At 49.9% G+C, this 25,466-nt stretch overlaps 10 protein-coding genes and 1 non-coding gene across 11 annotated transcripts; 7 read left to right on the top strand and 4 right to left on the bottom strand.

The window, feature by feature from the left end:
* Nucleotides 1-79: 79 nt before the first annotated feature.
* Nucleotides 80-1,572, top strand: LDX57_002638 (class I SAM-dependent methyltransferase; the record flags this gene model as incomplete). The annotated part of the gene is made up of 9 exons (XM_046084288.1): nt 80-130; nt 192-238; nt 292-397; nt 483-625; nt 677-702; nt 763-793; nt 862-999; nt 1,059-1,478; nt 1,545-1,572. The coding sequence occupies 9 exons, from the start codon at nt 80-82 to the stop codon at nt 1,570-1,572; spliced, it is 990 nt and encodes a 329-aa protein (XP_045940251.1).
* A 421-nt stretch (nt 1,573-1,993) lies between these two features.
* MAN26A (Mannan endo-1,4-beta-mannosidase man26A) lies at nt 1,994-3,294 on the bottom strand. Its single transcript, XM_046084287.1, has one exon. It carries the CDS (start codon nt 3,239-3,241, stop codon nt 2,204-2,206), a length of 1,038 nt encoding a protein of 345 aa, XP_045940250.1. The 5' UTR covers nt 3,242-3,294; the 3' UTR covers nt 1,994-2,203.
* Nucleotides 3,295-4,641: 1,347 nt separating this feature from the next.
* LDX57_002636 (uncharacterized protein) lies at nt 4,642-6,325 on the bottom strand (the record flags this gene model as incomplete). The annotated part of the gene is made up of 3 exons (XM_046084286.1): nt 4,642-5,494; nt 5,549-6,199; nt 6,288-6,325. 3 exons carry the CDS (start codon nt 6,323-6,325, stop codon nt 4,642-4,644), a joined length of 1,542 nt encoding a protein of 513 aa, XP_045940249.1.
* Nucleotides 6,326-6,884: 559 nt separating this feature from the next.
* On the top strand, nt 6,885-8,700 carry LDX57_002635 (uncharacterized protein; the record flags this gene model as incomplete). The annotated part of the gene is made up of 2 exons (XM_046084285.1): nt 6,885-7,268; nt 7,321-8,700. 2 exons carry the CDS (start codon nt 6,885-6,887, stop codon nt 8,698-8,700), a joined length of 1,764 nt encoding a protein of 587 aa, XP_045940248.1.
* Nucleotides 8,701-10,228: 1,528 nt separating this feature from the next.
* Nucleotides 10,229-13,335, top strand: LDX57_002634 (cation-transporting P-type ATPase PCA1). The gene has a single exon (XM_046084284.1). It carries the CDS (start codon nt 10,281-10,283, stop codon nt 13,161-13,163), a length of 2,883 nt encoding a protein of 960 aa, XP_045940247.1. The 5' UTR covers nt 10,229-10,280; the 3' UTR covers nt 13,164-13,335.
* Nucleotides 13,336-14,652: 1,317 nt separating this feature from the next.
* LDX57_002633 lies at nt 14,653-14,724 on the top strand. The gene has a single exon. It is a non-coding gene; the product is annotated as a tRNA-Gly (tRNA).
* Nucleotides 14,725-15,295: 571 nt separating this feature from the next.
* LDX57_002632 (FAD-binding oxidoreductase) lies at nt 15,296-16,920 on the top strand (the record flags this gene model as incomplete). The annotated part of the gene is made up of 3 exons (XM_046084283.1): nt 15,296-15,325; nt 15,391-16,373; nt 16,443-16,920. 3 exons carry the CDS (start codon nt 15,296-15,298, stop codon nt 16,918-16,920), a joined length of 1,491 nt encoding a protein of 496 aa, XP_045940246.1.
* Nucleotides 16,921-17,380: 460 nt separating this feature from the next.
* On the bottom strand, nt 17,381-21,453 carry LDX57_002629 (flavin-containing monooxygenase; the record flags this gene model as incomplete). The annotated part of the gene is made up of 1 exon (XM_046084280.1): nt 17,381-21,453. One exon carries the CDS (start codon nt 21,451-21,453, stop codon nt 19,837-19,839), a length of 1,617 nt encoding a protein of 538 aa, XP_045940243.1. The 3' UTR covers nt 17,381-19,836.
* Nucleotides 17,403-18,428, top strand: LDX57_002631 (D-2-hydroxyacid dehydrogenase family protein; the record flags this gene model as incomplete). Its single annotated transcript, XM_046084282.1, has 1 exon — nt 17,403-18,428. The coding sequence occupies one exon, from the start codon at nt 17,403-17,405 to the stop codon at nt 18,426-18,428; it is 1,026 nt and encodes a 341-aa protein (XP_045940245.1).
* Nucleotides 18,893-19,537, top strand: LDX57_002630 (cupin domain-containing protein; the record flags this gene model as incomplete). The annotated part of the gene is made up of 1 exon (XM_046084281.1): nt 18,893-19,537. One exon carries the CDS (start codon nt 18,893-18,895, stop codon nt 19,535-19,537), a length of 645 nt encoding a protein of 214 aa, XP_045940244.1.
* Nucleotides 21,454-22,280: 827 nt separating the features above from the next.
* LDX57_002628 (fungal specific transcription factor domain-containing protein) lies at nt 22,281-23,321 on the bottom strand (the record flags this gene model as incomplete). The annotated part of the gene is made up of 4 exons (XM_046084279.1): nt 22,281-22,756; nt 22,814-22,997; nt 23,052-23,227; nt 23,279-23,321. The coding sequence occupies 4 exons, from the start codon at nt 23,319-23,321 to the stop codon at nt 22,281-22,283; spliced, it is 879 nt and encodes a 292-aa protein (XP_045940242.1).
* Between the last annotated feature and the right edge of the window lie 2,145 nt (nt 23,322-25,466).

Here is a 25,466-nt window from a genome sequence, read left to right as displayed (position 1 = left end):
TGCAACCACCGATTCCCCCGCTCGATCGTAAATCCACCTCACCATCCTTTCTTCGCAACCTGCAAAACCTTCTGCGACCATGGAAATTCCCACTGAAGATCGATCGACAATGTTGCCTATCGAGCCTGATGTACGATTGTCGATCCCATGCGCCTCTGCCGGCTTCTTGCATTTGCTGACATGTGTTTAAGAGCAACACGGTTGAAGATGAGTCGAGATATGACCTGGACTCGGATACGTTCGGACACCTTGCCTCCCACATAGGCTTTTCTAACTAAACCTTCATGATAGCGAGTCCCTCGACTCATTGACCTCGAGTGTTCTCGCATACGAGTACAAGAACGGCCGTCGCTACGCGACATATGGCTCGAATCAATATGTCCTGCCCAATGATGACGTACGTTATCTATCTCTTCGAGGCCTTTTTCAAAGGGTCTCAGAGGATAAAGTGCTCAATTCGCTAATTTTTGTCGTCACTCAAGCTGGAATCCGACCGAAACAATTTATTGCAGCATATCTATGGACTCCTGTTTGAAGGGCGGCTGGTCTTCTCCCCTATTAAGAACCCAAGACGCATCTTGGACATTGGCACAGGAACTGGCACCTGGGCAGTGGATGTCGCAATGTAAAGTAATTCTTTCCGGACATCAATACCCGCTGCTGACTTTGTTTGGAGGTTGTATCCGAATTCGCGCGTCACTGGTATGTTTACCTATCCAGCGATTCTAAGGATTCCGTCCAGAGCTGACAAGCAAATAATAGGGACCGATATATCAGCGATTCAGCCTTCATGGTTTGTCCTCTGCACCATAGACCACACTCGTGTTAAACTAAGAATACGCCCCTTCTGATTCTTACCAGGGTTCCATCAAACCTCACATTCGAGATCGATGACGCAGAGCTTGACTGGAATTTCAGCCACTTATTTGACTTGATCCATCTTCAAAATCTAAATGCGGTCATTCAAGACTGGCCACGTCTATTCCGCCAGGCATATGAGTATAGACTTTCTCTTCACTACTTAAACCTTTCGCGCTGTAACTGATCTTTTCAACCAGCAATCTAAAGCCAGGGGGCTACTTCGAAGTAAAGGAAGCCGACGGCACCGCGATCAGCGACGACAACAGCATTCCTGAGGATTGCAAGTTGCGGATTTGGGAAAGGGAGTGTATGAAAGCCTGTAACATGATTGGCCAGTCCCCAACGGCACCGGAAAACGTGAAGCGATGGATGGAAGAAGCCGGGTTCGTTGATGTGGAGGAACGGATATTTCGACTTCCTATGAACACGTGGCCCAAAGATCCAGCTCTTAAAGAGGCCGGCCGATTTCAGTGTCTCCAATACTTGGAGGCCGTGTCGCCCTATGCTCTTGGATTGCTGGTTGAGGTGCTTGGGTGGACCAGAGAGGAGATGGAAGTCTTTCTCGTCGGCGTGAGAGACAATATCAAAGACCGGAGTATCCACGCCTACTTTAATATGTGAGTCGCACTCCTCTCTCCCCGTTTGCCTAAGGGAAAAGTACATGGCCAACTAATGAATGATAGCCGAGTTGTAACTGGTCGTCGACCATGAAGACGGTCTTGAAACCTCGAATTCACGATTCCTATAGCTATCCATAATGGCTGTTTGTTTCATACCACCACACGGTGTATTGTGGGAAATTTCCGGTTGGCATTTTGCTCGTTTCCTCAATAGTTATTTGTATTTTGAAGATAGGTTACGGCAGAGTCAATGTCATTATGTATTACCGAGCTTGGCCCAACTGCTCATAAATACCACGCTTCCTGTGATGACAAGAGATAGACTTGCTACTTTCCACTCATGGACCCATGTGGCACAAGGACTGAGAAGCAGGAACAATCATATTGAGAACAAGTTCACATATGTGCACTTGTTTATGTCCTCAACAATCCCAGAAATGATTCAGTACCTACGGTGCAATCCGATATAGTGTCGCCATATGCAGGCGAGATTCAATATATGCAATCGATCGGTTGAGACATCGGTTGAGCGAGGCGATGGAACGAGGGAGCCTTGGCACGGCAAGAACACGGAATGAATTCAAAGAGCGACTAGTGTCTATCACCGCATCATTACAACCACCTATAAATACACCCAAGTCTACATAAGTAGGCACAGAAGCTTGATAGACAGGCAGGGCAAAAAGGATAACCAAGTACTCAGATCCAGCCTAAACCCATCCCTAAAACCGTCGACGGCGCGAGACCGTTCCATTGCCAGGTTTCTGAGCATCCTCCAACGTGACAACATGAGGACTGTCGTACACCTGCTGAAGAAACTCTTTGGAGTTAGACTTGCCGTCCTTGATAAAGTCATCAGACCACACCATCCAGTAGGCCCAGTGCGTGTTAGTCTTGGCCTGCTGCTCCGGATCCGGAATGACGCCGACTTCAGCTAACGCCAGCACCCGCTGACCGCCAGTCACCTCATAGAGCGCATGCCATTTCTTCTCAAGGACTCCGTGATCCCCAGCGTCAGCGTAATGGTCGATTGTGGCGATATCACACTTGTCGTTGCCAGGGTACCACTTCGGGTCGGCGGTGTTGCATACCCAAACGATATTGTGCAGGTTATGATGCACCGTGATTCGAGTGTAGACGAGATCCCAGAGTTCGAGGAATGTATCGGGCCCTTGAGCGCCCCACCAGAACCATGCGCCCTCCGGCTCGTGCAGGGGACGAAACAAGATCGGAACGTTAGCTGCAGAGAGACGCTTGATTTGCGCGGCGATGGCGTCAATGTCACGAAGCAGGAGGTTGTAGTTGGTTCCGTTGCGGCTCGCTTCGGCGAGGGCCTTTTTGCCGTCGAAGCAGGTTGCCTTGGTGTAGAAACCCTCGTACCAGGGCTGTTCAGCGGTGTCGTAGAGGCAGGCAGGTGCGCGCCAGTGCCAGACGAGTGCGTTGATACCGCCTTGGTGGTGGAAGTTGATGGCGTCCTCGGTGGCGTTGGAACTAGCCCCGTGCTCAACAGAATAGGGCGTGTAATCCATGAAATCACTGCCGAGGATGGCAGGGGTCTTTCCAATGTTTTCCTGCACCCATTGGAGGCTGGCCAGATCCTGCTGGCCGGAGAGATACTGCGATCCGAACCGGGATTGGATCAGTCGGAGGAGAGACTGGGCTCCCGCGGTGGCAGACCGATCGATGTTGCTGTATCCGTCAGCCAGGACGGAAGGTATGGCGGAGGCCAAAAGAAAAGGAATGAATTTATGAGAAAACATGATGAAAAAGTCAAAGTGGTTAAAGAGTGTGATTGGATTTGCTATCGTTCAATGCAGCGGTCAAGGCCTGCTTTATATCATGTTGTGCTAGGGTAACACATGACTTGATCGACCAGTCTCCTGTACTCGGAATGAATGTTGGTGCGTTAATTTGTAGCTGTAGATGTTCCTATTTGCACATAAATTGCTGTTCCACACACTTAAAGCCCTCCTCCCATGGGTCTAAGATGACATTCACGAGACGGCGATGTGGTCCAGCCTTCACACGGGACATAGATCAAGCACGATGAACGGGGATCCGCAACAGGCGCCAGGTGCGCCTTTCGACCAAGAAAACATCTGATCTTACGTATAGAATTCTACATGGCCACCTCATTGAGGAAAGGACCACTGCCGATCCAGGGTTTTCGGGGATATGTCGGCGAAACGCCCCCATTAGAGGACTTCATCGGTTTCATGTTTCCTCGTTGATTGGGAATTTCGCCAGTGTCGATCATCACCATGTGTATGTCAGTGCGTACGTAACCTAATTTATATTCACGAACAGCCTTGGAACTATACTATAGAAGGGTTTCAGGTGAATCCTGGAGGGCTACATTAGGTTCGCGACATGACTCGGTCAGAGCAGATTACCCTCTCTGGAACGGGCCAACCTCCGCGCCGAAAAAGGGGCATGCTGTACCACCTGTAGGCCTTGTCAAGTATGATAGAAAGGGGTCTAATTTTAATGTCGATCACCTCTATTTTTCAAATCCACAGATAGCCTTGCTTTTTGTTCAGCTAATATGTACAGAGTATGAGGGACCAGCTAGCGTACAGTCTCCCTACTGAGTTCACTGACCGCTGGCCATCAGGGACCTGCGTAACTGAGGCCGCAGAGGTCCTTTCTCGTTGAGCACTCATGCCCGCATTTGTACTAAGAATGAATATTCTCAACACTTCGAAGACTGTGCGGATGGTTTGGTCTTCGCTCGATACTCTCAGATCTTTGTTTGGCAATCTCTATCTTTGGATTATTGGTGGGCTCAGTACTTTGGGTCGGCCGCTCGCTATCAGCTCCCTCAGTCCACTGGACCTCGGGTGAAGATAATTTTGGGTCCACGGCGGAGACCTGGTTCTCTGGGCGCTCAGCGGGCTGACGCTACGGATGGGAGAAATTTGAGAAGCAATAGATTTTCGGGGTCGCAAACCGGCCGGAGACAGTCTGTACGAGCTTCTTGGGATTCCTGATGAAGGCGATAGTGAGTCGCGGCTCCTTGAGTGGTTAATACTCAGTTATCGAGACTTGCGATCGAAAAGAGGATTAGGGGAAACCGTGCGACGGGGTTCTGGGTCGAGGGACCCCATATTATCTCGACGTTCCGACTCCTGCCTTTTGAATGTTGTCGGTCGAGGAAGCCCTACACAGCGCCCATGGGAAGCTTACTGGAGAGCCTGCGTATGAGGTCATCAGAATCTTTTCCGCGGACTGGACCCGCGTTCGGGGAAACTGTTCGACGGGTTTCTGGGTGATCTCGACGTTCTGAGCTCTGTCCTTCAGGGCTGGTCGATCGAGGAAGGCCCACGCCAACCATACTGTAAATTCTGTGCGTTGTGCGACTGAGGTTAGGATAACCCATTTTGCGGCTGGCCTCTCGGGCGCTCATTCCTGATGCTTCTCGTCTGGAGGGAGACACGCTGGCTGAAGGGGGTGCTTGGGAGGCACCGCGGACTAGGCCCTCATTGGATAACTGCTTCCCTTTTTCGGAGGTAGACTCCGAGCCATACACATTCAAGACTGGGCTCTCTAGGGAATCCGTGGAGGCTCTAATAATTTCACTCTCGCTAGAGTCATCACCCTCGGTACTTTCGTCTTGTGCTAATCTGGGTAATGCAAACAATGCAAGTTGCTCCAAGTGTTTCCCTAAATGACGCCTGAATGCTGGGGCGTTGTTGTTATGCCGAGATAATATCGGCTTCCAGTCATTGCATAGTGGGCATTGCCCTTCACCAAAGTAGGTTTGAGTTCTACCCCCGGCATCAGCGATCAGTGGAATTTGCACAGCCGTGACGACTACTCCGTGCTGGCGCTGGATATGGGTGGTGAGCTCGTTCCTCGAGGTATATGTAAACTCAGAGCAGATAATGCAGTGCCATCTTTTTCGATGTTGATTAAGCTCATGGTCGAACCACTCATGGCGTTTGGTGAAGGGAGACGAAGTGCATGTCTCAGCAGTGCATACATATGGTTGAAGATCTTCGAATACATGCCGCCTAGCAATATCAGCAAAAGCAAAGAGGCACAGTTGAACATACAGATATACTTACTTCCATTGAGATCGGTCTTGGACGATCCTGATATTCCGACAATAAGGACATTCAAATGGTTCACCATATTCGAATTTCGTACCGTCCGATAATTTGCTTGGGGGATTTGGAACACGCAGTGTTTCTTCGTTTGCCCCTGGTAGTGACGTCGCATACGACGTTATACTAGCCTCAGTAGACCTCACGGGCTCTATTGAATAGTTGCCAAGCGGGTTCTTCAGAACAACTGTCATATCATCTCCGTCAAAAGTGGTAGCCTTGAGTGTGGCAGCGTGAGCATCTCCAGGACCGGCGTCCTCTGCAAGATCACTCTGCTGGGTGCACTGTTCTTCTTGTCGCCACATTCGATATCGGAAATACTCTCGACGCGCCGTGATTGCCTTTCCAAGTCGGTCGATTAACCAAGGAGCCTTTCGGGCCTTCTCATACCTGTCCCTGATGTGCATCATATCCGCTGTGGGATCCAGGGGCTCTAAAGCGGAAGTCTTTCCCTCACGGCCTCTGGGCTTATTCTGGCGAATGATCATGGAAAGCTTGAACAAATGGGTTATGACCGATCGGATACCCTTGCAAAGCTCCTGGATCTCCGTGGCTTCCCCACCACTTTCGTCAGGATCATCTTCCGCCTCTATCTCGCAATTGCTCAGCGATCTGCTGGCTAGGTCGCCATTTAGAATGGATTGAGCTTTGGACTTGTGAACAAGACAATAGATTCGCCTAGATGGCCAAAACTACTTACATCTTTGAAGATAACTCAACAACCTCTCTAGCGTCCATATTACACTCGATCGCATCCGAGGTGCATTTGATAAACGAGAATCCAGTGAGCTCCCATGAGAAGGCTGATGAAGGGCGCCAATATTGCCAGCCCAGACCTGGAATCGCCCGCGTTCATCATCGAGGGCTGGTGTGATAACAGTCTGACCTTTCGCTTCCTCTATTGCGATGGCAGAGAGAAAGTTTGACAGGCAATCCCTGCTTATCGCAGATATTGAATGTCCATTCTCTGTTCTTGACTTGGGGTTAACTGTAGTTGTCAAAGGCTTCGGAAAAGTCGACATTGCAGGGTCCTGGACAAGCCTGGTCCTACGCTAAAAGGATGGAAGCCTTTCTGCAATAAAAGTTCGAATGTTTGGCATCATGATGGTTCTTTTTGTGTGAGGGCATTCGAGGACCAGCCTTGCTTCTAAACCCGATTAGGCGAGATTGACGTGGCGATGCAGCGCCGTGTTTCAACTCTGCGTCGCCCACCGCCTTTTCCATCAAAAGTTGAATCATCTTAACACTATCTCTTCATCGTGGCCAATATTTCGATGTCGTCGTAGTGGGGGAAAATATGTCTGGCTTTGAGGTCGTCGGAGTTATTTTGGGCGTCTTGCCGCTTGTGCTGAAGGCTGGAAAAGAGCTCTATCTAGGCGGCGGACTGCTCAAAGATTGGTGGCGGTACGAGCAGACATTTAACGACTTCATCAACGACATCGATTATGAATACTACAGGCTTGAAGCTCTTGTTAGAACCCTCTTGAATCCGCTTCCGATACCAGATGACAGGATCGAGCTGCTCTTGCAGGCCAACGGAGAATGTTGGATGGATTCCACGCTGCAGCAGGAACTCCGCGAACGACTGGGGGATAATTACATCCGTTTCATGCAGACTTTGGAGGATCTGAAATTCGTGGTGTTTGAGATGATTGAGATCCTACCGATCGAAGATGGAAAGGTAAGTGGTACATCCGAATCATCCTTCCAGTCCACAGCACTGAACATTGCAGGTCAACATGGTCAACAAAAGTAAATTGCGCAGGGAACTTGACCGAATCCATCATGTTCTGTCAAGGCGCAAGCCAGAGCTCTTATCACAAATGAAGAAGAATAACGACAGACTCAAGGAGATCCTGGAGATCGGGGTTATCCGCTCGGCCTATAGCAGGAACCCAAACGTCTCCAACAAAACAATCGCCACGTCAAGGAAGCTCAAGGCTTTAGCAGCCCGGCGAAATCAAGTCAAAGCTCTTCACGGCGCTTTGGAGCGGTCCCTGCAATGCGACCACACCCATAGCCATAGACTTGGGATCTCCCTACAATCTATTCAAGGTACCAAAAATGACTTGGACTCCATCGCACACAAGCTCCTCTTACGTGAATCTCCGCCGATGATTTGCAAAGCCCAGACACACTCCACGGAAGATACACCAGCAACCGAGACAAAGTCTCCATCATTTGCAAACAACATCCTTGAAATAAAGCAGCAGAACATGATGAAGAAGGCGACCGGAGCCAAGAGCTATAAAACCATCAAAAAGGGCCTAGGTTCGATCTTTAAAGTTGTCAACTTAAAAGTCCGTGCCTCCGAAGAGCCCAACATCCAAGGAATCCCCAATCCAAAACATAGAGTAGACAAGGGGGTCCGCTTCCAACCTCCACAGAGACGTTGCTCAATCTCACTCTCTAGATACCCATTAATAAAGGATCTTTGTGCTAGCATTCATTCCAACTCTGCGGAGCCTTTTGCGGGATACTTCTCGATGGAGGCTCAGACAAGCTTGATACTTTCCCAAGAGAAGGACGACTTAACACCACACGAGACATTGAGTCTTGCGGAGGTCATGTCTGGCGAACTTCCTCCCAAGTCGCAGAGGTTTCAACTAGCTCATTTGTTGGTCAGTTCTCTCCCTGAGCTTCAAGGAACAAATTCGTGGATTGGTGGTCGTTGGAGCCTGGAGCATATCCTTATCAAGAAACAAACTGAATTCGGGACCATCAACACAAACGGGGGATTCTTCATCCGCGAGTATTTACATCAACAACACGGGGCCCAAACCACAAAGTTCCTTGGCACAAAACAAAGTCTTTTTTGCCTAGGAGTCGTTCTCTTAGAGCTTTCATTTGGCCAGAAACTTGAATCGCACCCCCTCCGCCGGATGTTTCTCGATAACGGCCGGCCAAACGATTTCACGGACCTTTGTACAGCCAAAAAATGGCAGGAGAAGGTGGAAGAAGAATTCGGATATGACCTTGCAGAAGCTATTCGTCATTGTATCGATAGTGATCTGGGGCCGACGCCTGACTTTGACGATGATGAGTTTCTGGACTGTGTTATTACATACGTTGTTGAGCCTGTGCAGACTTTTGCCTCGTTATGGGTGCGTTAGGCAACTCCGCGTTGGTTTCCACCAAATGGATTGGTCTACTTAATCACTACGCTGGACAAAATATGAAGGCAGTTATAATTAGAGAAATCAAATTCAGATGCCAGCGAATCACGATCCGTTGGGCAGGAATTTGACTACACATAAAGTGTTTTATGCAAGCCTGTAGGGCTAAAGCTAGGCCTAGATAGCTTTCAGGTTTAGTCCTAACTCTCAGATAGCCGTGCTTGTCTATTCAGCTAATATTTAGAACACATTCTTGTTGTAATCCTTATTGCGATAATCTCCCAATTATCATTATCCAGGATTTAGCTATGTATGTTACCTTTACAGTCCGGAATACCGCGTGATACACCTATAAAATGATCCGAGTTGTGAAAGACCCACGTAGGGCATCGGAGTAAAGGCGGAGGAGGCATTAAACGATCATTCAGTATCAGAGTCAAGAAATTATCTTTGTTTAGGAACCAATGTATTGAGGTCTTCGCCAGATGAAGCCGGCAATTTCCGTCAATTCGTAGATAGTGCCCATGGATTCATCTAACACGTCCTGACCATAACATCGTCTGGGTGACTCATATGGACGTCAATGCATAGCGAACTTTCTTCGACACTTTTGCAATTTTTCAAGTCAATTTTTGGCTTTCATAAACAATAGCCTGTCTGAAAGGAAACCCTAGCTTTAGTCGCTGCTATTCGGGGAACATCCGTCAGGCCGCAAGGCATCCGCTCCTCTGTTCACGCTAACCACAATAGGCAGGCAGCTCGCGCGGGGATCTCCGGATGGCGCTAAGCCCAAAGGAGACGATCACCCAAGACCCCCCGCGACTTCTCCATCTCCGCCCTGGCGGCATCTCTCTTTCCTCATCCAACCGCTCGTTCTAAGCATTAAGTCATCAAATTTGACGCGCCAACTATGGCTTGCGGATCTGGTTGTTGCAAGCCAGCGGTTCCACCCGACACCTCCGCCATCTTGTCGCCTGAGACGCTCGAGGTGCGGTCTTCTAGCACCATTGACAGGGATGGTAGAAGTACTTGCTGTGATGTCGAGGGCACTCTTCAACTGCCTGTGAACCGTTCCCAAGTTGCCCCTTGTAGTATCTACAACACGGAGGTTTTGGATGAGGCAAATGAAAGTGGTTGTTGTGGTGCTGAATCATCTGTAGTTTACTCGGCGGACACCAAGAATGAGCTCCGCGAAATCCCGACCGACAAAGGAAAGGAGATCGATAAGTCTGGGATCGAGCCAGACCCCATAGCTGATACCTATTGTGCTCCCGAACTGACACAGCCGGTCCACAAAGAGAATTGTTGTTCTGTTGTGGAGCTGGCCCCCCAGGGAAATGAGGAATTCAACAGACCCAGTTGTTGCAGATTGAAGGCTTCACCGTGCTGCGACACGTCCTGTCTTGATCGTCTTGCCCTCCGTGAATGCGAAAGGGGCGACACGCGTCCTGGACTGCGAAGGACGAGCTCCAGAGGTATAGACCTATCAACCAATCCTTGTAATAACCCGCTCATATTATTTTTCAGGTTCGATTAGATCTCATGCAAGTCCCGAGGCTCGCGGCTCCTGTCAAGGGATGCAGAATGGCAAGGCATGTTGTCACCATTCTCGCAAGGTCCGAGAAAGCTATGCAGCCACTTTGGATGCTCTCGGCTGTATTTGTCGTGCCTTGCTAGCTCTTGGACAAGAGTCTTGCTGTCTACCTCCGGGACGGCTGCCCACTACAATGTCTCGTTCCAAAAAGAAGACACCTCTCCGGCGTAGCTTTACTGAAAGTTACTGTACCAAAGATGCGAGCACTTGCCTGAGTGTGGCGGAATGTTCCATCAAGAGAGACCCTCGATCGATAGCATGCAGTCGTGGGGGCAGGCCTGCAAGAAACACGGCTTGTGATAAGACCTGCTGCGCCAAGCCCGTGACCGTTGACGTTGCTAACTCGTGCGAAGATGCATGTTGTCTTGATGGGAATGCGCAAACGCCGAAAGGGACCTTGACTGAAACGGCCTCTGTCTCTCCGGATCCAGAAAAAAGCCTTCCGTGCCAGGAGCATGTCATCCTTAGTATTTCCGGCATGACCTGTACAGGATGCGAAAAAAAGCTCCAACGAACCCTTGGTACCGTGGAATCAGTAAAGAACCTCAAAACAAGCTTAATTCTTGCTCGAGCTGAGTTCGAGCTGGATCTGCGTCTTGGTTCTATCTCCGATGTTATGAAACACCTAGAAAGAACCACGGAGTTCAAATGCGAGAGAGTGAGCAGCCAAGGCTCCATTATTGACCTAATCGCTCCTTGCGATTCGCGTCAGTTCATGGATCAGTCCTGGCCTAGGGGTGTTACTGATATGCGGGCAGTTGACAAGAATACGGTCAGCGTCACTTTTGATCCAAAGATTGTGGGTGTAAGGGATCTCATTGAGAAAGGTTGGGAGTCACCTCTACAACTTGCCCCCCTTCGTGATAACCCAACTCTCGAAGCGGGCGGTAAACATGTCCGGCATGTCGGATGGATGACTTTACTATCGATTTTCTTGACAATTCCAGTTCTTGTCATGGCTTGGGCTCCTCTTCCAAAACGGGAGATTGCGTACAAGTCGGCATCTTTAGGCTTGGCAACAATTGTTCAGCTCGTTATCGCCGGACCATTCTACCCGAAAGCTCTCAAGAGTTTGATCTTCTCCAGAATGATAGAAATGGACCTACTGATTGTCCTAAGTACAACTGCAGCCTACGTGTTCTCTATCGTTTCCTTTGGTTACCTAGTTGCTGGGCGTCCACTTCCGACAGATCAATTCTTTGAAACAAGTACTTTATTGGTAACTCTGATTATGGTCGGTCGGTATGTCAGCGCCTTGGCTCGGCAGAAGGCTGTTGAGTCGATATCTATTCACACCTTACAGGAGCCTACTGCGGTGCTGGTTGGCGAGTCTGAGGATCTTGAGGTAGACATCAGACTCCTACAGTACGGTGATATTTTCAAGGTTACTCCTGACGCTAGAATCCCGACGGACGGTACGGTCATTTCTGGGACTTCCGAGATTGACGAGTCTATGGTCACTGGGGAGTCCAATCCAGTTCCGAAATACATCGGATCGATAGTGATTGCCGGTTCTATCAACGGATCGGGAATGCTCCACGTTCGGCTAACTCGCCTTGTTGGGGATAACACCATAAGCACGATCGCGGGCATGGTTGATGAAGCCAAGCTATCCAAACCAAAAATTCAAGATATCGCCGACCGCGTTGCCAGCTATTTCGTCCCAGTTGTTGTCACTCTGACTGTTTTAACTTTTGCCATCTGGGTGGTTGTGGGCGTTGGGATTCGGAACCAAACTGGCGCAGAGGCAACAGTCCAGGCCATCACATATGCTATCACTGTTCTGGTTGTCTCCTGCCCCTGTGCTATCGGCCTCGCTGTTCCAATGGTTATTGTAATTGCAGGTGGTATTTCTGCCGAGCGAGGAGTTGTCTTCAAATCTGCAGACAGCATTGAGGTAGCCCACCGAACCTCGCATGTCGTCTTTGACAAGACTGGCACATTAACAGAAGGTAAGCTGTCGATCAACCAGGAACTATACACCAAAAGTGACTGCATCTCCGCCAAATCGTTACTTCTCGGGCTGGTTCGTGACATAAAACATCCTGTGTCGATGGCTGTGGCCAATCACTTGAAAGATCAAGGCATACTTCCTTCCAGTGTATCTGGTAAAGGTGTTGTGACAGGAAAAGGGGTCGAGGGCACATCATCTGGCCTGGTTCTTCGCGCAGGTAATACCCGCTGGCTAAATCTCTCCTCGGATGCTCGGGTACAGCCAATGCTATCACAAGGTTACACTGTGTTCTGCTTCACCATCAACGACTCCCTCGCTGCTATCTTTACCCTCGAAGATACCCTTCGCCCTGAATCTGCATCGACTGTCACGACTCTGCTCGAACGCGGAATATCAGTGCACATAGTTTCCGGCGACGACTACGGTTCTGTCCGCTCCATTGCCAGCACATTACAAATTCCAGTCTCAAACGTCCACTCGCGCTCCACTCCTGCCGACAAACGCACATACATCGAGAACCTCCTTTCCCAGTCTTCCACCGACCCGAGACCCACCCGACCAGTCGTCATATTCTGCGACGACGGCACAAACGACGCAGTCGCCCTCTCAGCCGCCACAATCGGAGTCCACATGAACGAAGGCACCGAGGTCGCCAAATCTGCCGCAGACGTGGTCCTCATGCGGCCCAGCGTCAACGGCATTTTAACCATTATTGGTGTCAGTCGCAAATCTATCAGTCGTATTCGGTTTAACTTCGGATGGAGTTTCGTGTACAACCTCTTTGCTATTTTGCTTGGTGCGGGAGCCTTTGTCAATGCCAGGATTCCGCCTGAGTTTGCGGGGTTGGGCGAGCTGGTTAGCGTTGTGCCGGTTGTCATTGCGGCAGTTGCATTGAGATTTGAGAGGTTTTGAGGGAATTGGCTTTGCGATTGGAGGTGTGATAACTAGCGTCTTTGATATACGGCTAACATAAGGCATGGCATGGCGGATGTTCTCAAGGGGTTACAGTAGGTAAGTGAATTGTGAAGGTAGGGTACCTCGATCAATATCTTCGCAATTCTTGGGAACAGAACAAAGAAGTGACTTTGAAGAGGAAAACCAGAAAACAGATGAATGAGATTTAAAAAGGCAAGAAAAAGGGGGAAAGCACTATTTATAAAAAGAAATAAGAAAAAACAAGAGAGAAAAAAGGAAAAGGAAAAACAAAATCCGGGGGCCTGTAACTTCTAGCTAGCTGTGGTAATTGTCACAGGTGCAGCCATAGTATTGACAATGGAGATGAGGTTACACCTCCATAAAGTAAAACTGCACATGCTTCTCAATTCGCCTCAATGCTATTTAAGCTTGCCCCGTCTCCTGTTGTTGGTTGCAGCTGACCTGACCTCTTGAAAGTGGGTCCCGCGAGTCGAAACTGCTTAATCAGCAGGTTTTGGTCATGTGATGTTCGCATCACCTCAATGTTTTTTTTTCAATTCACACGACCTCTTTCAATACATTACATTATTTGACCAAGTCGAATAAGTACTTATTAAGTACTTAATGATTCTTAGAAACTACTTAGTAGATTCTTATTCTTTTCACTATAAATAACTGAAATAAAAATGCAAAAAGGTCATGCGAATCGTTCTGCTTATAAATCTGGTCTTGGCAGATCCACACCATGGAACGGCTCACGCGAGCTTATCGATAAGCTCGTGTGAACTGTGACGGTCGGTGGCAGGTGCGCTTCTACCACCTTCCGCTTTGGCAGGTCCGTGGGAGTGTTTTACCGACTGAGCTACCAAAAGACTAGAATACCAAGTCCCCAGACTTGGTTGCGCATCGCTCTATATAGTGGTCTTGGTCAGTTCGTCACATGAACTGTATCCACAATCCTGTCCCAAGTGTTTGAGATACTTATGCTGACAAATCCGTTGTCGGTTTGACCTGCCCACTTAATGCCTGAGGCCGAGAGGAATCCGCGGCGCAACAACCCCCATGCCATGATGATAGAAAGACCTGCGCAGTGGCTGTTTATCTATCTTTCGATGACTCCTATAATTTTTTCTATGGATAAGACGTGTAGGCCTACTACATCAAAAGTTAATGCAGGTCTCAACGGCCAAATTCGGTTCTTGATCCCATCCTCACCAGACGAGTCCGCTGACAATATATATATATCTTGCGCGTGTTAGCAAGGAACCTTTGGTTTCGGCAACTCGCTACGTACTAGGTCCTAAGCATGAGCCAATACACTCAGACATAAACCACTAGTTGGAATGTGTATCTGAGGCTCTGCGCAAGCGCCAATGTTGTAGGTATTGTGTGATGTTGCATTGCGAAGATGATTCCTTGATACCCTCTCGTGATATTCAGTCATTAAGGCCATAAATCAAAAGAGCTGGCTGATTAATAATAACAAGCGTTGGTAGTGTAACGGTTATCATCCTTGCCTTCCAAGCAAGGGACCCGGGTTCGACTCCCGGCCGACGCATCATTTCTACTCTTCTTTTTTTGTTTTTGCCGCTCGCCCCTAGAAAAGATGTTTCTCGCCCTCCCTTTATCGTTTCCTTTTCTTTCTCTCTCTCTCTCTCTCTCTCTCTTGATGTTCCTGATTTAGCGCGAGGACTCTGCGTGTTAGTACTTAGCGATTATCCTTTACCTATCTACGCCCATGAAGCTACACGCCTAGCTAGTGTTGTCTGAAATTCTATGAAGCAATGTGACTGTGCCATCGCTAGAATGAGCAGAGACAAGACGAGGGGACAAATTTCACATGTTTCACTTAATAACTCACATAACCCACCCTATCCTGGACATTGGCCCCGGTCAGGTTACACACCGGCATTGCGTTAAATGTGCTATAGGTACCCTCTAGCATGATCCCTGACGTGGGCGACTCTAGGTTACGACTTCACGCCGCGGGAGGCACCACCGAAATTAGCAGCAACTCCTGGACCGATCAAATGTGCGGTGGCATCAGCCTCTTTTGATACACTAGTCACTTGTCTCACCATTCTTCCCGTGTTTCTGCTACTACGTGTCTGTTAGTTAGCATTACTACCATGGCTAGAAACTCCTCGCTGGGCGCCTGCGTACGTCCTGACCCCTCACTGTTTGCCTCCATACAGATATGAACACTAACCTACAGCGTCTCCAGTGCCTCGCCTTGACTTCAGCCTTGGGGAGCGGTAAAGTCGCCTTGCCCGGCACGAATCCGTACCAAGTGTCCCGGGAATCCTATTTCGCTAGTCAAAACACCGATCTGCAGCCGTTGTGCGTGGTGTTCCCAGACTCGGCAGAGGATGTCTCTAGCGTCATCACAAGACTAGTCGCAACTGATGCAATCCTGCCTGAACACGAGCAAAGTGGCTGTTACTTCGCCATCCGCTCTGGCGGCCACAACTCGTTCGGTGGAGCATCCAACATTCAACATGGCATCACTATCGACCTTCGCGCTTTGAACACTATCCGGGTCCAGTATCCGCCAGAAAAAAGTGCATTCCCCAATGTCTACATCGGGGCAGGAGCCACCTGGGGGGACGTATACGGTCAGCTCGACTCGGTGGGCCTCGCGGTGGCTGGGGGCCGCGCTGCCCAGGTCGGGGTCGGCGGTCTGACACTCGGAGGCGGCATCTCGTACTTCTCGCCACGACATGGTTGGACATGCGACAACGTGATTGGCGCGGAGATCGTCCTGGCCAATGGAACGATCGTGCACCTCAATGAGGCAGAGCACTCGGTGGAGCTGGCCGCTCTGCGCGGGGGCGGGTCCAACTTCGGGGTGGTGACGGGCTTTGATCTACGGGCCTTCCCGCAGGGACCAATCTACGGTGGCAGCGTCCGATATATGATAGGTTCCGTGGATGCGCAGCTGCGCGCGTTCGCCGAGCTGAGTGACCCGAAGGGTCAGGTGAACTACGATGAGAATGCCTCGTTGATCACCAGTTTTGCATTTGCAGGTGGCCAGGGCTCCGAGGTGGTGAATAGCATCGTGTATACGGGGGAGTTGAAGGACAATGATGAACACCCGGCCGTGTATGATGCATTCTTCGAGATCCCTCACGTGTCCAGCACGTTGCGCATAGCTCCTTTGCACGACGTGGCCATCGAACAGGGCTCATTTTCACCGAGGGGAAAAAGGTAAGCACTCTTCTCCCTCCTATCCCATCTACTGTAGCTTGTCGATACTCATGCGAAAAATGAGGACAGGCAATTGAGTGTAGTGACTACACATAACTCCACAGTGCCTATGTTGAATGCGACTTATATGCGATGGAATGCCAGTTTAGCAGCCATACAACAGGTGCCGGGCATCGTCTGGTCGATTTCGCTCGAGCCGTTACCCCCTGCTATCTACGCGCGGGCCCCGGACCGCAATGCGATGGGGCTATCGGACTGCGAGGAATCTCTGGTCGTGACGCTGCTGAGCGCCACCTGGGACGATGCGGCGGATGACACCTTGGTGGAGGAAGCAGCGCGAACGCTGTTCTCGGGGATTGAAGCCGACGCGCATTATTTGGAGGCATACCATCCGTTTGTGTATCTGAATTATGCAGCTCAGTGGCAAGATCCGATCGCTAGTTACGGTCCCAAGAGCGTGGACATGTTGCGGCGTGTCAGCCGGGAACTCAATCCGACAGGTGTCTTCCGGCAGATGATGCCGGGAGGGTTTAAGATTCCCTTGTGAATTGTGTTATACCTGGTCAGAACGGTGTGCATCTATAGTATGAACACTCTCCATGCCCCTTGCGCTCTCTATCACCGGCGAGTCCCCGCTGTTCTTCATCTTCACCAGCTCACTTACCATTGCACACGATGCAACACCGTAATTCCAATCGGCAGCAGCCATAAAACATATACTCTGGTGTCCGCGACCGAGATTTATGAAATATAGTGGGTATTGGAGTAGAGGCGGCTCCGAGGGAAGGTTCTGCCAACCGCTCTATCGTGCATTATCAGATCCGATATCCGGCGCGGGGATAACTACTATTAATAATACCCGGATATATCCTCATCCCTCCCACCGAGGTGACGCAAGATCAAGAACTTGTTTATCATGGACGATTTCCTCATTTTTTTTCCCGCGCACCTTCGTCCCGAATTGTATTCACAGTCGCTACAAAACATTCTGAACCACAATCTCCAAATCCCGAACCCAAATCCTTAAAAATGAAGCTCGCAATTCTCGACGACTACCAATCCATCTCCCCAGCGTATTTCGACCCGCTGCGCCCGCGCCTAACCACCATATCCTACTACCCCGACACGCTGAACCCCCACGACCTCTCGCAGCAAGAAGCACTCATCGCGCGCCTCGAACCATACGACATCATCATGACCATGCGCGAACGCACCCCCTTCTCATCATCCACGCTCTCTCGCCTCCCGAACCTGAAGCTCCTCCTCACGACCGGAAGCCGCAATCTAGCCCTCGACGTGACGTACGCCGCCTCACGAGGGATCCCAGTCGCTGGGACTTCCGCACGCCCTGTCGGCGTACACTCGACGGTGCAACATACCTGGGCTCTTATCTTAGCGTTGGCGCGGGGTGTAGCGCGCGACGACGCGGCCATTAAGCGTGGGGAGTGGCAGGGGTCGGAGCTGGGGATTTCGCTGGCGGGTAAGACGCTGGGCGTGTTGGGGTTGGGGAAATTAGGAACGGGGGTGGCGAGGATTGCGGCGCAGGGGTTCGGAATGAAGATCATTGCTTGGTCGACGAATTTGACACAGGAGAAGGCAGATGAGGTAGCTCGTGACGCGGGTCTGGAGGCCGGAAGCATCAAGGTATCTGCGACCAAGGCGGAATTCTTCGCGACTGCCGACGTGGTTAGCTTGCATAGCGTTTTGTCTGAACGGAGTCGGGGGATTGTCGGAGCCGAGGAACTCAAGGGGATGAAGAAGAGCGCGTTATTGGTGAATACGTCTCGGGGTCCGCTGATTGATCAGGATGCGTTGTTGGAAACGCTGAATCGGGGTGGGATCTGGGGGGCGGCGCTGGATGTGTTTGAGACGGAGCCGTTGCCGAAGGATAGTCTTTGGAGGACAACGAGCTGGGGAGAGAATGGTAGGAGTCAGGTACTTTTGACACCCCACACGGGATACCTGGATGAGCAGATCAATGGCTGGTACAAGGAAGCTGCGCAGAATTTGGAGAAGTGGCTGGATGGGAAGGAGCTGAGTGTGCGATTGAATTAGAGGGAATGCATTGAGCTCGCCGCTTCTGGGCAGCAATAGGGGTTGTGCAACTATTCAGTTGCTAACACAGCCAGCCTGGGACAACATCTAGAAATCTTACGTCCTTGATATGCAAGTTAGTCACTAAGAGTACGTACCTCATATCCAAAGAGTGCATTGAGCACAGCTTTACGAGCAGTTTACACTAGGAAAGTTGAATATTGCTAAGAACTCCCTACGGCAAATTTACGTCAAAGGAGCTCTCCCCGAGGGCTCGTAAGCCAAGCATCCGGGGCCCACAGTCGGCCAAGTGCTCCGATTGTCATACCTCGGAAGTTGCGGGGATAGCAGCTAATCAACCGGGGGCAAGAAAGCATCCATAGTGCTGCGACGGGCGTCTGATCTTATAATTCTAGCTCTATTTCGACACAATATACCGACCACGCCTTTGAGTCATCCCATCCTTCACAACTACCCAATTGAAAATGTCCCAAATCATCGCCTACGACGTTAAACCGACGGCGTTAATTCCCAACTCGCCGAAGCCGCTCCTCCTCTACAAAAACTGTTTCCTCCGGGAAGATGGAACAGTAGACGCGAGTCTCGCCTATGACACATTCACAAAACATGGTTGGGACGTGCAATGGGTGACCACATACGGACACTATCAGCGATCCCACTACCACCCTGCCACCCACGAAGTAATGGTGGTGTTATCCGGCCCTGGTAAAATCCGCTGGGGCACGGCAGATCTGGACGATAACCCTCATAATCATACGTACGGTGTCGGCTCTGAGGAGGGCGCGCTCTATGTCGACGTGAGCCCCGGTGATTTATTCGTTATCCCGGCTGGTGTTACGCACAAGTCATTCGATGTCAAGGCGACAAGTCCGGAACCTACGTGTTTGACCGGAGGAGGGGCGCATAGGATCGAGGCGCATGATCCGAGGACATTTGTGGGAGAGTTGAAGGTGTCAGGGTTTACGATGATGGGGGCGTATCCGCGAGGAATGAGTTGGGGCTGGGCAGAAGGGGGTGCGCATGTGGGGCGGTATGAGTCTGTATGGAATGTGAGAAATGCGAGCCTAGATCCGGTGCTCGGGGAGAGGGGTGGGATTAATGACTACTGAAGTCGGAGGATTGCTTCTCTTTGATTATTAAGCCGTATAGTGTTTCGAGGCGTGCGCCATACTTGAATGCTGAGTTTCAAGTCTTTGTCTCAATGGATTATGCCGAAAGAGATCAATATCGTGCCGAAGGAGCGCCTATAGATTCTGTAATAATCGCCAGTCTATTATGATCGTAACTTCTTGGCAGCATATACCCCTTGGTGCTTCTCAAGTCGAGTCCCATATAGTTATTTTTATTCTACAATGTGCACCTTTTCATGCTTGTGAAGAGAACCTTGTTATATTGTAAATATCTGCTTCTACTTCAATTCAAAGCCAGTCCATCTAGCCTCGACACAATTATTCAGGTACTCCTGATATTTAGGCAATCCCCCAATATAGTTCAACGCCTCCAGTCGCTTGCCCGGAATATTTCCACCTGTATACCAGGAGGTCTTATTCTGCGACATCAGCGTTCTGTAGAAAGCTTCATCCGTCAACCGAGACCACTCAACTTCATTCTCCGGCCTGGCATTGATCTTAGTATACGCGTGGTGCCGCATATACACCAATGTTGCGACGATCCAATCAACCTGGATCTCGGAGATCAAAGGGCCGTTCGCGAACGCGGTTGGACTCTGTGGTCCGTAGAGATAGAATAGGTTGGGGAACCCGGATGTTGTCATTCCCAAAGATGTCCTTGTCTGAGTACCCCATTCGCCGTTGAGTGTCTTGTCATCCAGTCCATAAATATTGACACGAGAGAAACTTCCCGTCACGGCGTCGAATCCCGTGGCGAGGATGAGAGCATCTAGCTCGACCGTCCTTCCATCGTGGAATTGAATCCCGTTGGGCAGAATCTGCTTAATAGGATTCTTCTTCAACGGAACAAGACGTACATTGTCTTGATTGAAAACCTCATAGAATGTCTGCTCCAGGGAAGGCCGCTTCGTGCCAAACGGATACGGCGGCTCCCATGGTGCCAGGTTCTCGATCAACTCTGGATCATTGGTCGTGATACGCTGCCTGACCTTGTCTCGCCAGAACTGGTAGAACGCATGATTTGCGTCCAGGTCGGTCATGAAGTCGGAGTAGTTTCCTTGTGCCGGTGCGAAACCACCCTCTTCCCAGAGCTTCTCGTAAAATGTAATTCGCTGGTCGTGCGTGTCGTCCATAGCCTTTCGGTCGATCCGTGGATACAGGTTTCCAGTCTGACATAGTCGCATCTTTCGGAACAGTTCATAATACTCTGCCTTGCTGACTGGAATCTTATTTGTCCGTTGGCGCATGGGAAGCGCACAGTTCGGCGATCGTTGCAAGACCACAAGCTCGCTCACTTTAGGGCCCAGTTCTTGGATAATTTGCACACCCGTAGCGCCTGTACCCATAACGCCAACGCGCTTGCCCGCCAAATCGACAGGCTGTTTGGGCCATTCTGCTGTATGGCACTTGAAGCCCTCAAATGTCTCCAATCCCTCCAGATACGGAATATATTTCTTCGCTGCAAATCCCAACGACAGCAAGAGATGTCGAGCTGACACACAATGCCCCTTATCTGTCCAAACCGTCCAGACTCTTTCGACATCATGCCATCTCGCGTCTGTTACTTTCGTACCGAAAATGATGTCCTGGCTGAGGTTCCATTTTCGATCCACAAACCGAAAGTACTCAAGAATTTCTTGCTGTCCAGGATACAGTTCGGACCAGTTCCACTCGCTCCAAAGCTCGGGGTCCGAGAACTCGTAGAAAGGCGTGCGGTTGTCCACCCGCGCCCCAGGGTATCGATTATGCCACCACACACCACCGAGGCCATGGCCTTCTTCAAAGGCTTGCACACGGAATCCGAGATTGCGCAGGTTGCGCAGGAGGTAGCAGCCGCCGAAGCCTGCACCGACGATTATGGCCTCGAGGAGGCCGTCGTCTATGTATGAACCCATGATGAAGTTTGATTGATTGGTGGATGAATAGCCCGAAAGGACTATGGGAAAGTAGAATGAATGAAAGCAGCAATATCCTCAAAGCAATAACCTAGAAATTACTGCCATGCGATCGATTCCTGCTTTATAGAGTGAATTCCCCTCCTCGATCGCGCTTTGTAATAACTCGGCAACGAGACGTCCATTCTACCATTTCAGAACTCCGAGGTATGTTTACCCCCCGCGAAGAAACCATGATGACCCCGTGCACTCAGGTATGTCCTATTCTTGCCACCCTCCATGACCGGATTTTGGTTTGTTGATCCCCACCCCCCTTTCCGGGCCGAGCCACGATAAGCCGCAGAAAGTTTATCTTCTCCGCACTACGGCCTTTTTCTCCGACCCCACCATTTCACAGATAAGATTATATGGTAATGATCTGTGGACCGTGTGGATGCCAAGATGGGCCGGACATTGGAATATCGGATCGGATTCAGACACCGATATTCTCAAAGATGACCCTATGCGTGTTATCGACTTATTGTCATTGGGTGCTTGGACATTGATAGGATCTGACCGAGAGGAGACATGCATGCACATTACGCTGGTTAGTCGGTTACACGAAAGGAAATGGCAAGTCTGCATTCTAGGTTCTCTTATGAGAGACTTTCGAACGAATAGGGTGCTGCTGATAGTAACTCCCTGTTATTAAACCGGTTGATATTTTTCACATTGCTTCTCATTTTGTTTTTGTAAATAGCCAGTCAGAAGCATATGCTCCTAATATAGGTCCACTCCGAAGCCCGCAAGATGACGGGAAGAGATTATGTTAACACGAAACTATGTTCCTAAACGGACAAATCTTCCAACGAAGGAAACGGCCAAGTCAAGCTATCCACATCCAAGGAGTTGGCCAACGCCATCAACTGATCCGGGCTCAGCTCATACTGCTGGTCAAGTGCATCTCCGGGGTCAATATCTAAGGCGTGCTGAGTATCTGCATTACTTGGAACCGTGTTTATTTTCCCGACAGGATCGCTTCCATGTGCGAGCCCGCAGAGAGAAGAAGGGGTTTGCAAGGCCATTGCCGGGTTAGTGTTTCCCCCACTCAACAATTCGGCAAGCTCCACATCCAACTGTTTCAGTTCGGACTGGATTAATCTCGCAGAGCGATTGCCTCGAGTACTCATTTCATCTAAAATGGTGTACGCGCGATGAGACCAGGGCGTGTGGTCAGGTAGTAGAGACGGGTCGATGGCAGCAGCCATTAGAAGGGGGACTGTGGATGTAAATGCGGCGTCCATGTCGAGTGGGAGGAAGGTTTCTGACGATATTCTTGGTTAATATCTGAGAACGCATGAAAGTGAAGTATTGAGCCTACCTAGCAATCCCTGTTCTAGTAGGTTTGATAGAATCCTGAGAGTCTGTTGGGCGGATTCCACGCATATCTGAAGCAGGGCTTTCACAGTTCCGGATTGTAGCCAGCCCATCAGCGCAGGGTCGGAATGACCGAGTTTGGATTGGAGAAATATGTATAAGAGTGGTCTTGTAGTTAGGATAATGCACTATACTCGCCAATCAGTGACTTGCGAGTAACAATGCCTAGGATAGCAATATACCTGATGTTCAAGGAGATGCAAGTGCGCCGAAATCCGCGAGATCCCATTCATTGCGCCATTTGCGTACAAGTCAAACGACGTGTTCAATTGCTCAGTAACCTTAGCAATGTCGCGAAGAACCGACTGGGTGGCGATTAGATAGCGACTGTCAAGTTTCCCTTCGATGCCATACACGGCTGATCTATGTTAGCAAAAGTACCATGAGGCGCAAGGGATAAAAGGCTTACTTAAGTCTACTTTAGCCAAGATCTGGCACAACATAACATGCATCTCCAAGACATTTGGGCCTTGGATGTCTCGAGAAAGAGACGGAAATGAAGCGCTAATACTCTCTTCCGATATCCCCATTGGCACTCCTAGAAGAGACGACATCCGGCGTTCGAGGACATAGACAGTCCACCATACGAGACTACACCGTTGCACGTAAACCTGATCTAGGCATATCCCATGCATCTCAGTATACATGCCATGCTCTAGAGACAAGCGAAGAGCAGTTCCGATCTAGAGCGTGAGTATCTTGGTATCCAAAACGACGGGGGTTTGGCTTACCATCCGATATGCCGGCCCACGACTGTGAGCACACTGAAGATACAGTGCCGCACAACATAGGACCTGTGTCTTCTCAATAGGATCGCCATCAAAGAAATTGAAGTCTGGCATGCACTGCATCGCCTGAACGAAATGATCTGCACCAGGAGGGCTATGCGACCGGGCCGATTGAACAACGAAGCTTTTCCCGAATGCAAGGATCAAGAGATAGTGACAGAACCACAAAGGGGACGAACGGGCTGTTTGAGCTGGACTTTGCTGAAAGCATTCAAACTGCTGCATAAATCTATCTTCTTCATATAGGTAAAAAAGTTGCCCGCAATGAAACTTAACGGAGTTGATCAAGTATCTGGCAAAGTCTGGAGTAGGAAGGTTCGAGACGTCAAATATGTCCTGTGGATAGTTTGCTTTGTTTCCATCCCATTTTAGATCATAGACGTGGTCATCGAAGAGCAGAATATTGGGATCTGAACACAGCAAGGAACTTGTTAATCTCTCGTGGGTCATCCCCAGCACTCGTCGACCAAATGCCCAAGTAGATGACGTGCCCATGAAAACTAAAAAATACATTAGGTCTTATCAGGCCTTTCTATTGTACTGGAGGATACACATACGCGGCCTACCTCGGGGACCTGGAACCCAGTCTGTGATGTGAAAAGCTAGTGGATTTGTGAGAGGTGCTTTCGCTGCCACTGTATCTTGAACATTGGTTGTTTTCGGCGTCCCATGGCTTAATGGTTCTTGATCCTGGACATGATCTCCAGAAGTACCCAATTGTTCGCCAGTACGTTGGGGAACATCTGGCTGTCCAGTACCATCAATTGTCCCAGTGAAATGACGCCCACAAGCCTGACTGTCAGGCGACGCAGGCATCGATCTTGATGATGCCAGCTGGTTTGCTCGGTGCTCATAAGTAGCCAGTCGGCCATGAAGGTCATTGATATACCTGTGTGATCATATTGTTAGTTAATCTTCATAGTGACGGGATAAACTGTCGTACCTTCGCGTCACTAGGACCTTTTGCGACGGACTTTCAAACTGGCAGGTCGAGTTCCTTTTGATACACTGATCGCACGGATGTGAACCGGTACATCTGATCTTTTGGTCGCGACATCTTCTACACCTATTCTTTGTCAACATGCCACCGTAGTCTTGGCTCATTCAGATATCGTAATACGCACGCTTTCGTCGTACGCTTACTAGCCTTCAGTGACCGTCTTTCAGATGCGATTCTAGGAGATACTTCGCTCCTCATTGACATCTCGGCCTTGGCTTCAAGGAGAAGTTAAGGGCGAGGGTGAAATTGAGGTTGGTAGGGTCTGCTGGCAGGACGAAAGACATGTCGCATCACTGGCTGACGAGGCGGGGTAAATACAGAATTTGCGGGGTAAGGATATCGCTTATTCCTAATCGCGGCATTGGTGATAGCAGTGGGACTGATAGGATCAAATCCGTTGAGTCAAGTTGATTGCTTCCAAGGCAGGTTGCTCCGGAATATTCCCTCCTCAAAGGCTATCGAGTATTTCTCGTAATTTCCTCCCATCGAGCGTTTTATAACCGCGCTGGATAAGTGTGACAAATTATGCGCTATTCTGAAGCTAAACAATTTCGCTCTTCGTAGTTGCTCCTGTGATGAACACATAAGATTGCTGTTGGTACCTAGAGCAACCACAGTGGGATATTAAATTTACTAACAGCGTGATCAACCCTAAGCCAGGATCATATGTTTCCTTTGGTCAAATCGTAATTGAACATTGGGATCTTTCGGATTGTTGCCGGTCTCCTATCTATGCCGGACTCCTGGCAACCAAGGCACAACGTCGGATGCCATGGCCGTAGCGTCCCCTCCTAACTCCGCTCGGAGCC

Source organism: Aspergillus melleus (genome assembly GCF_016097325.1).
Source record: "Aspergillus melleus strain CBS 546.65 chromosome Unknown contig1, whole genome shotgun sequence".
In the NCBI taxonomy this organism is placed as follows: Eukaryota; Fungi; Ascomycota; class Eurotiomycetes; order Eurotiales; family Aspergillaceae; genus Aspergillus; species Aspergillus melleus.
Note: the sequence above shows the minus strand (reverse complement) of the source record. Positions and strands in the feature narration are given on the sequence as shown.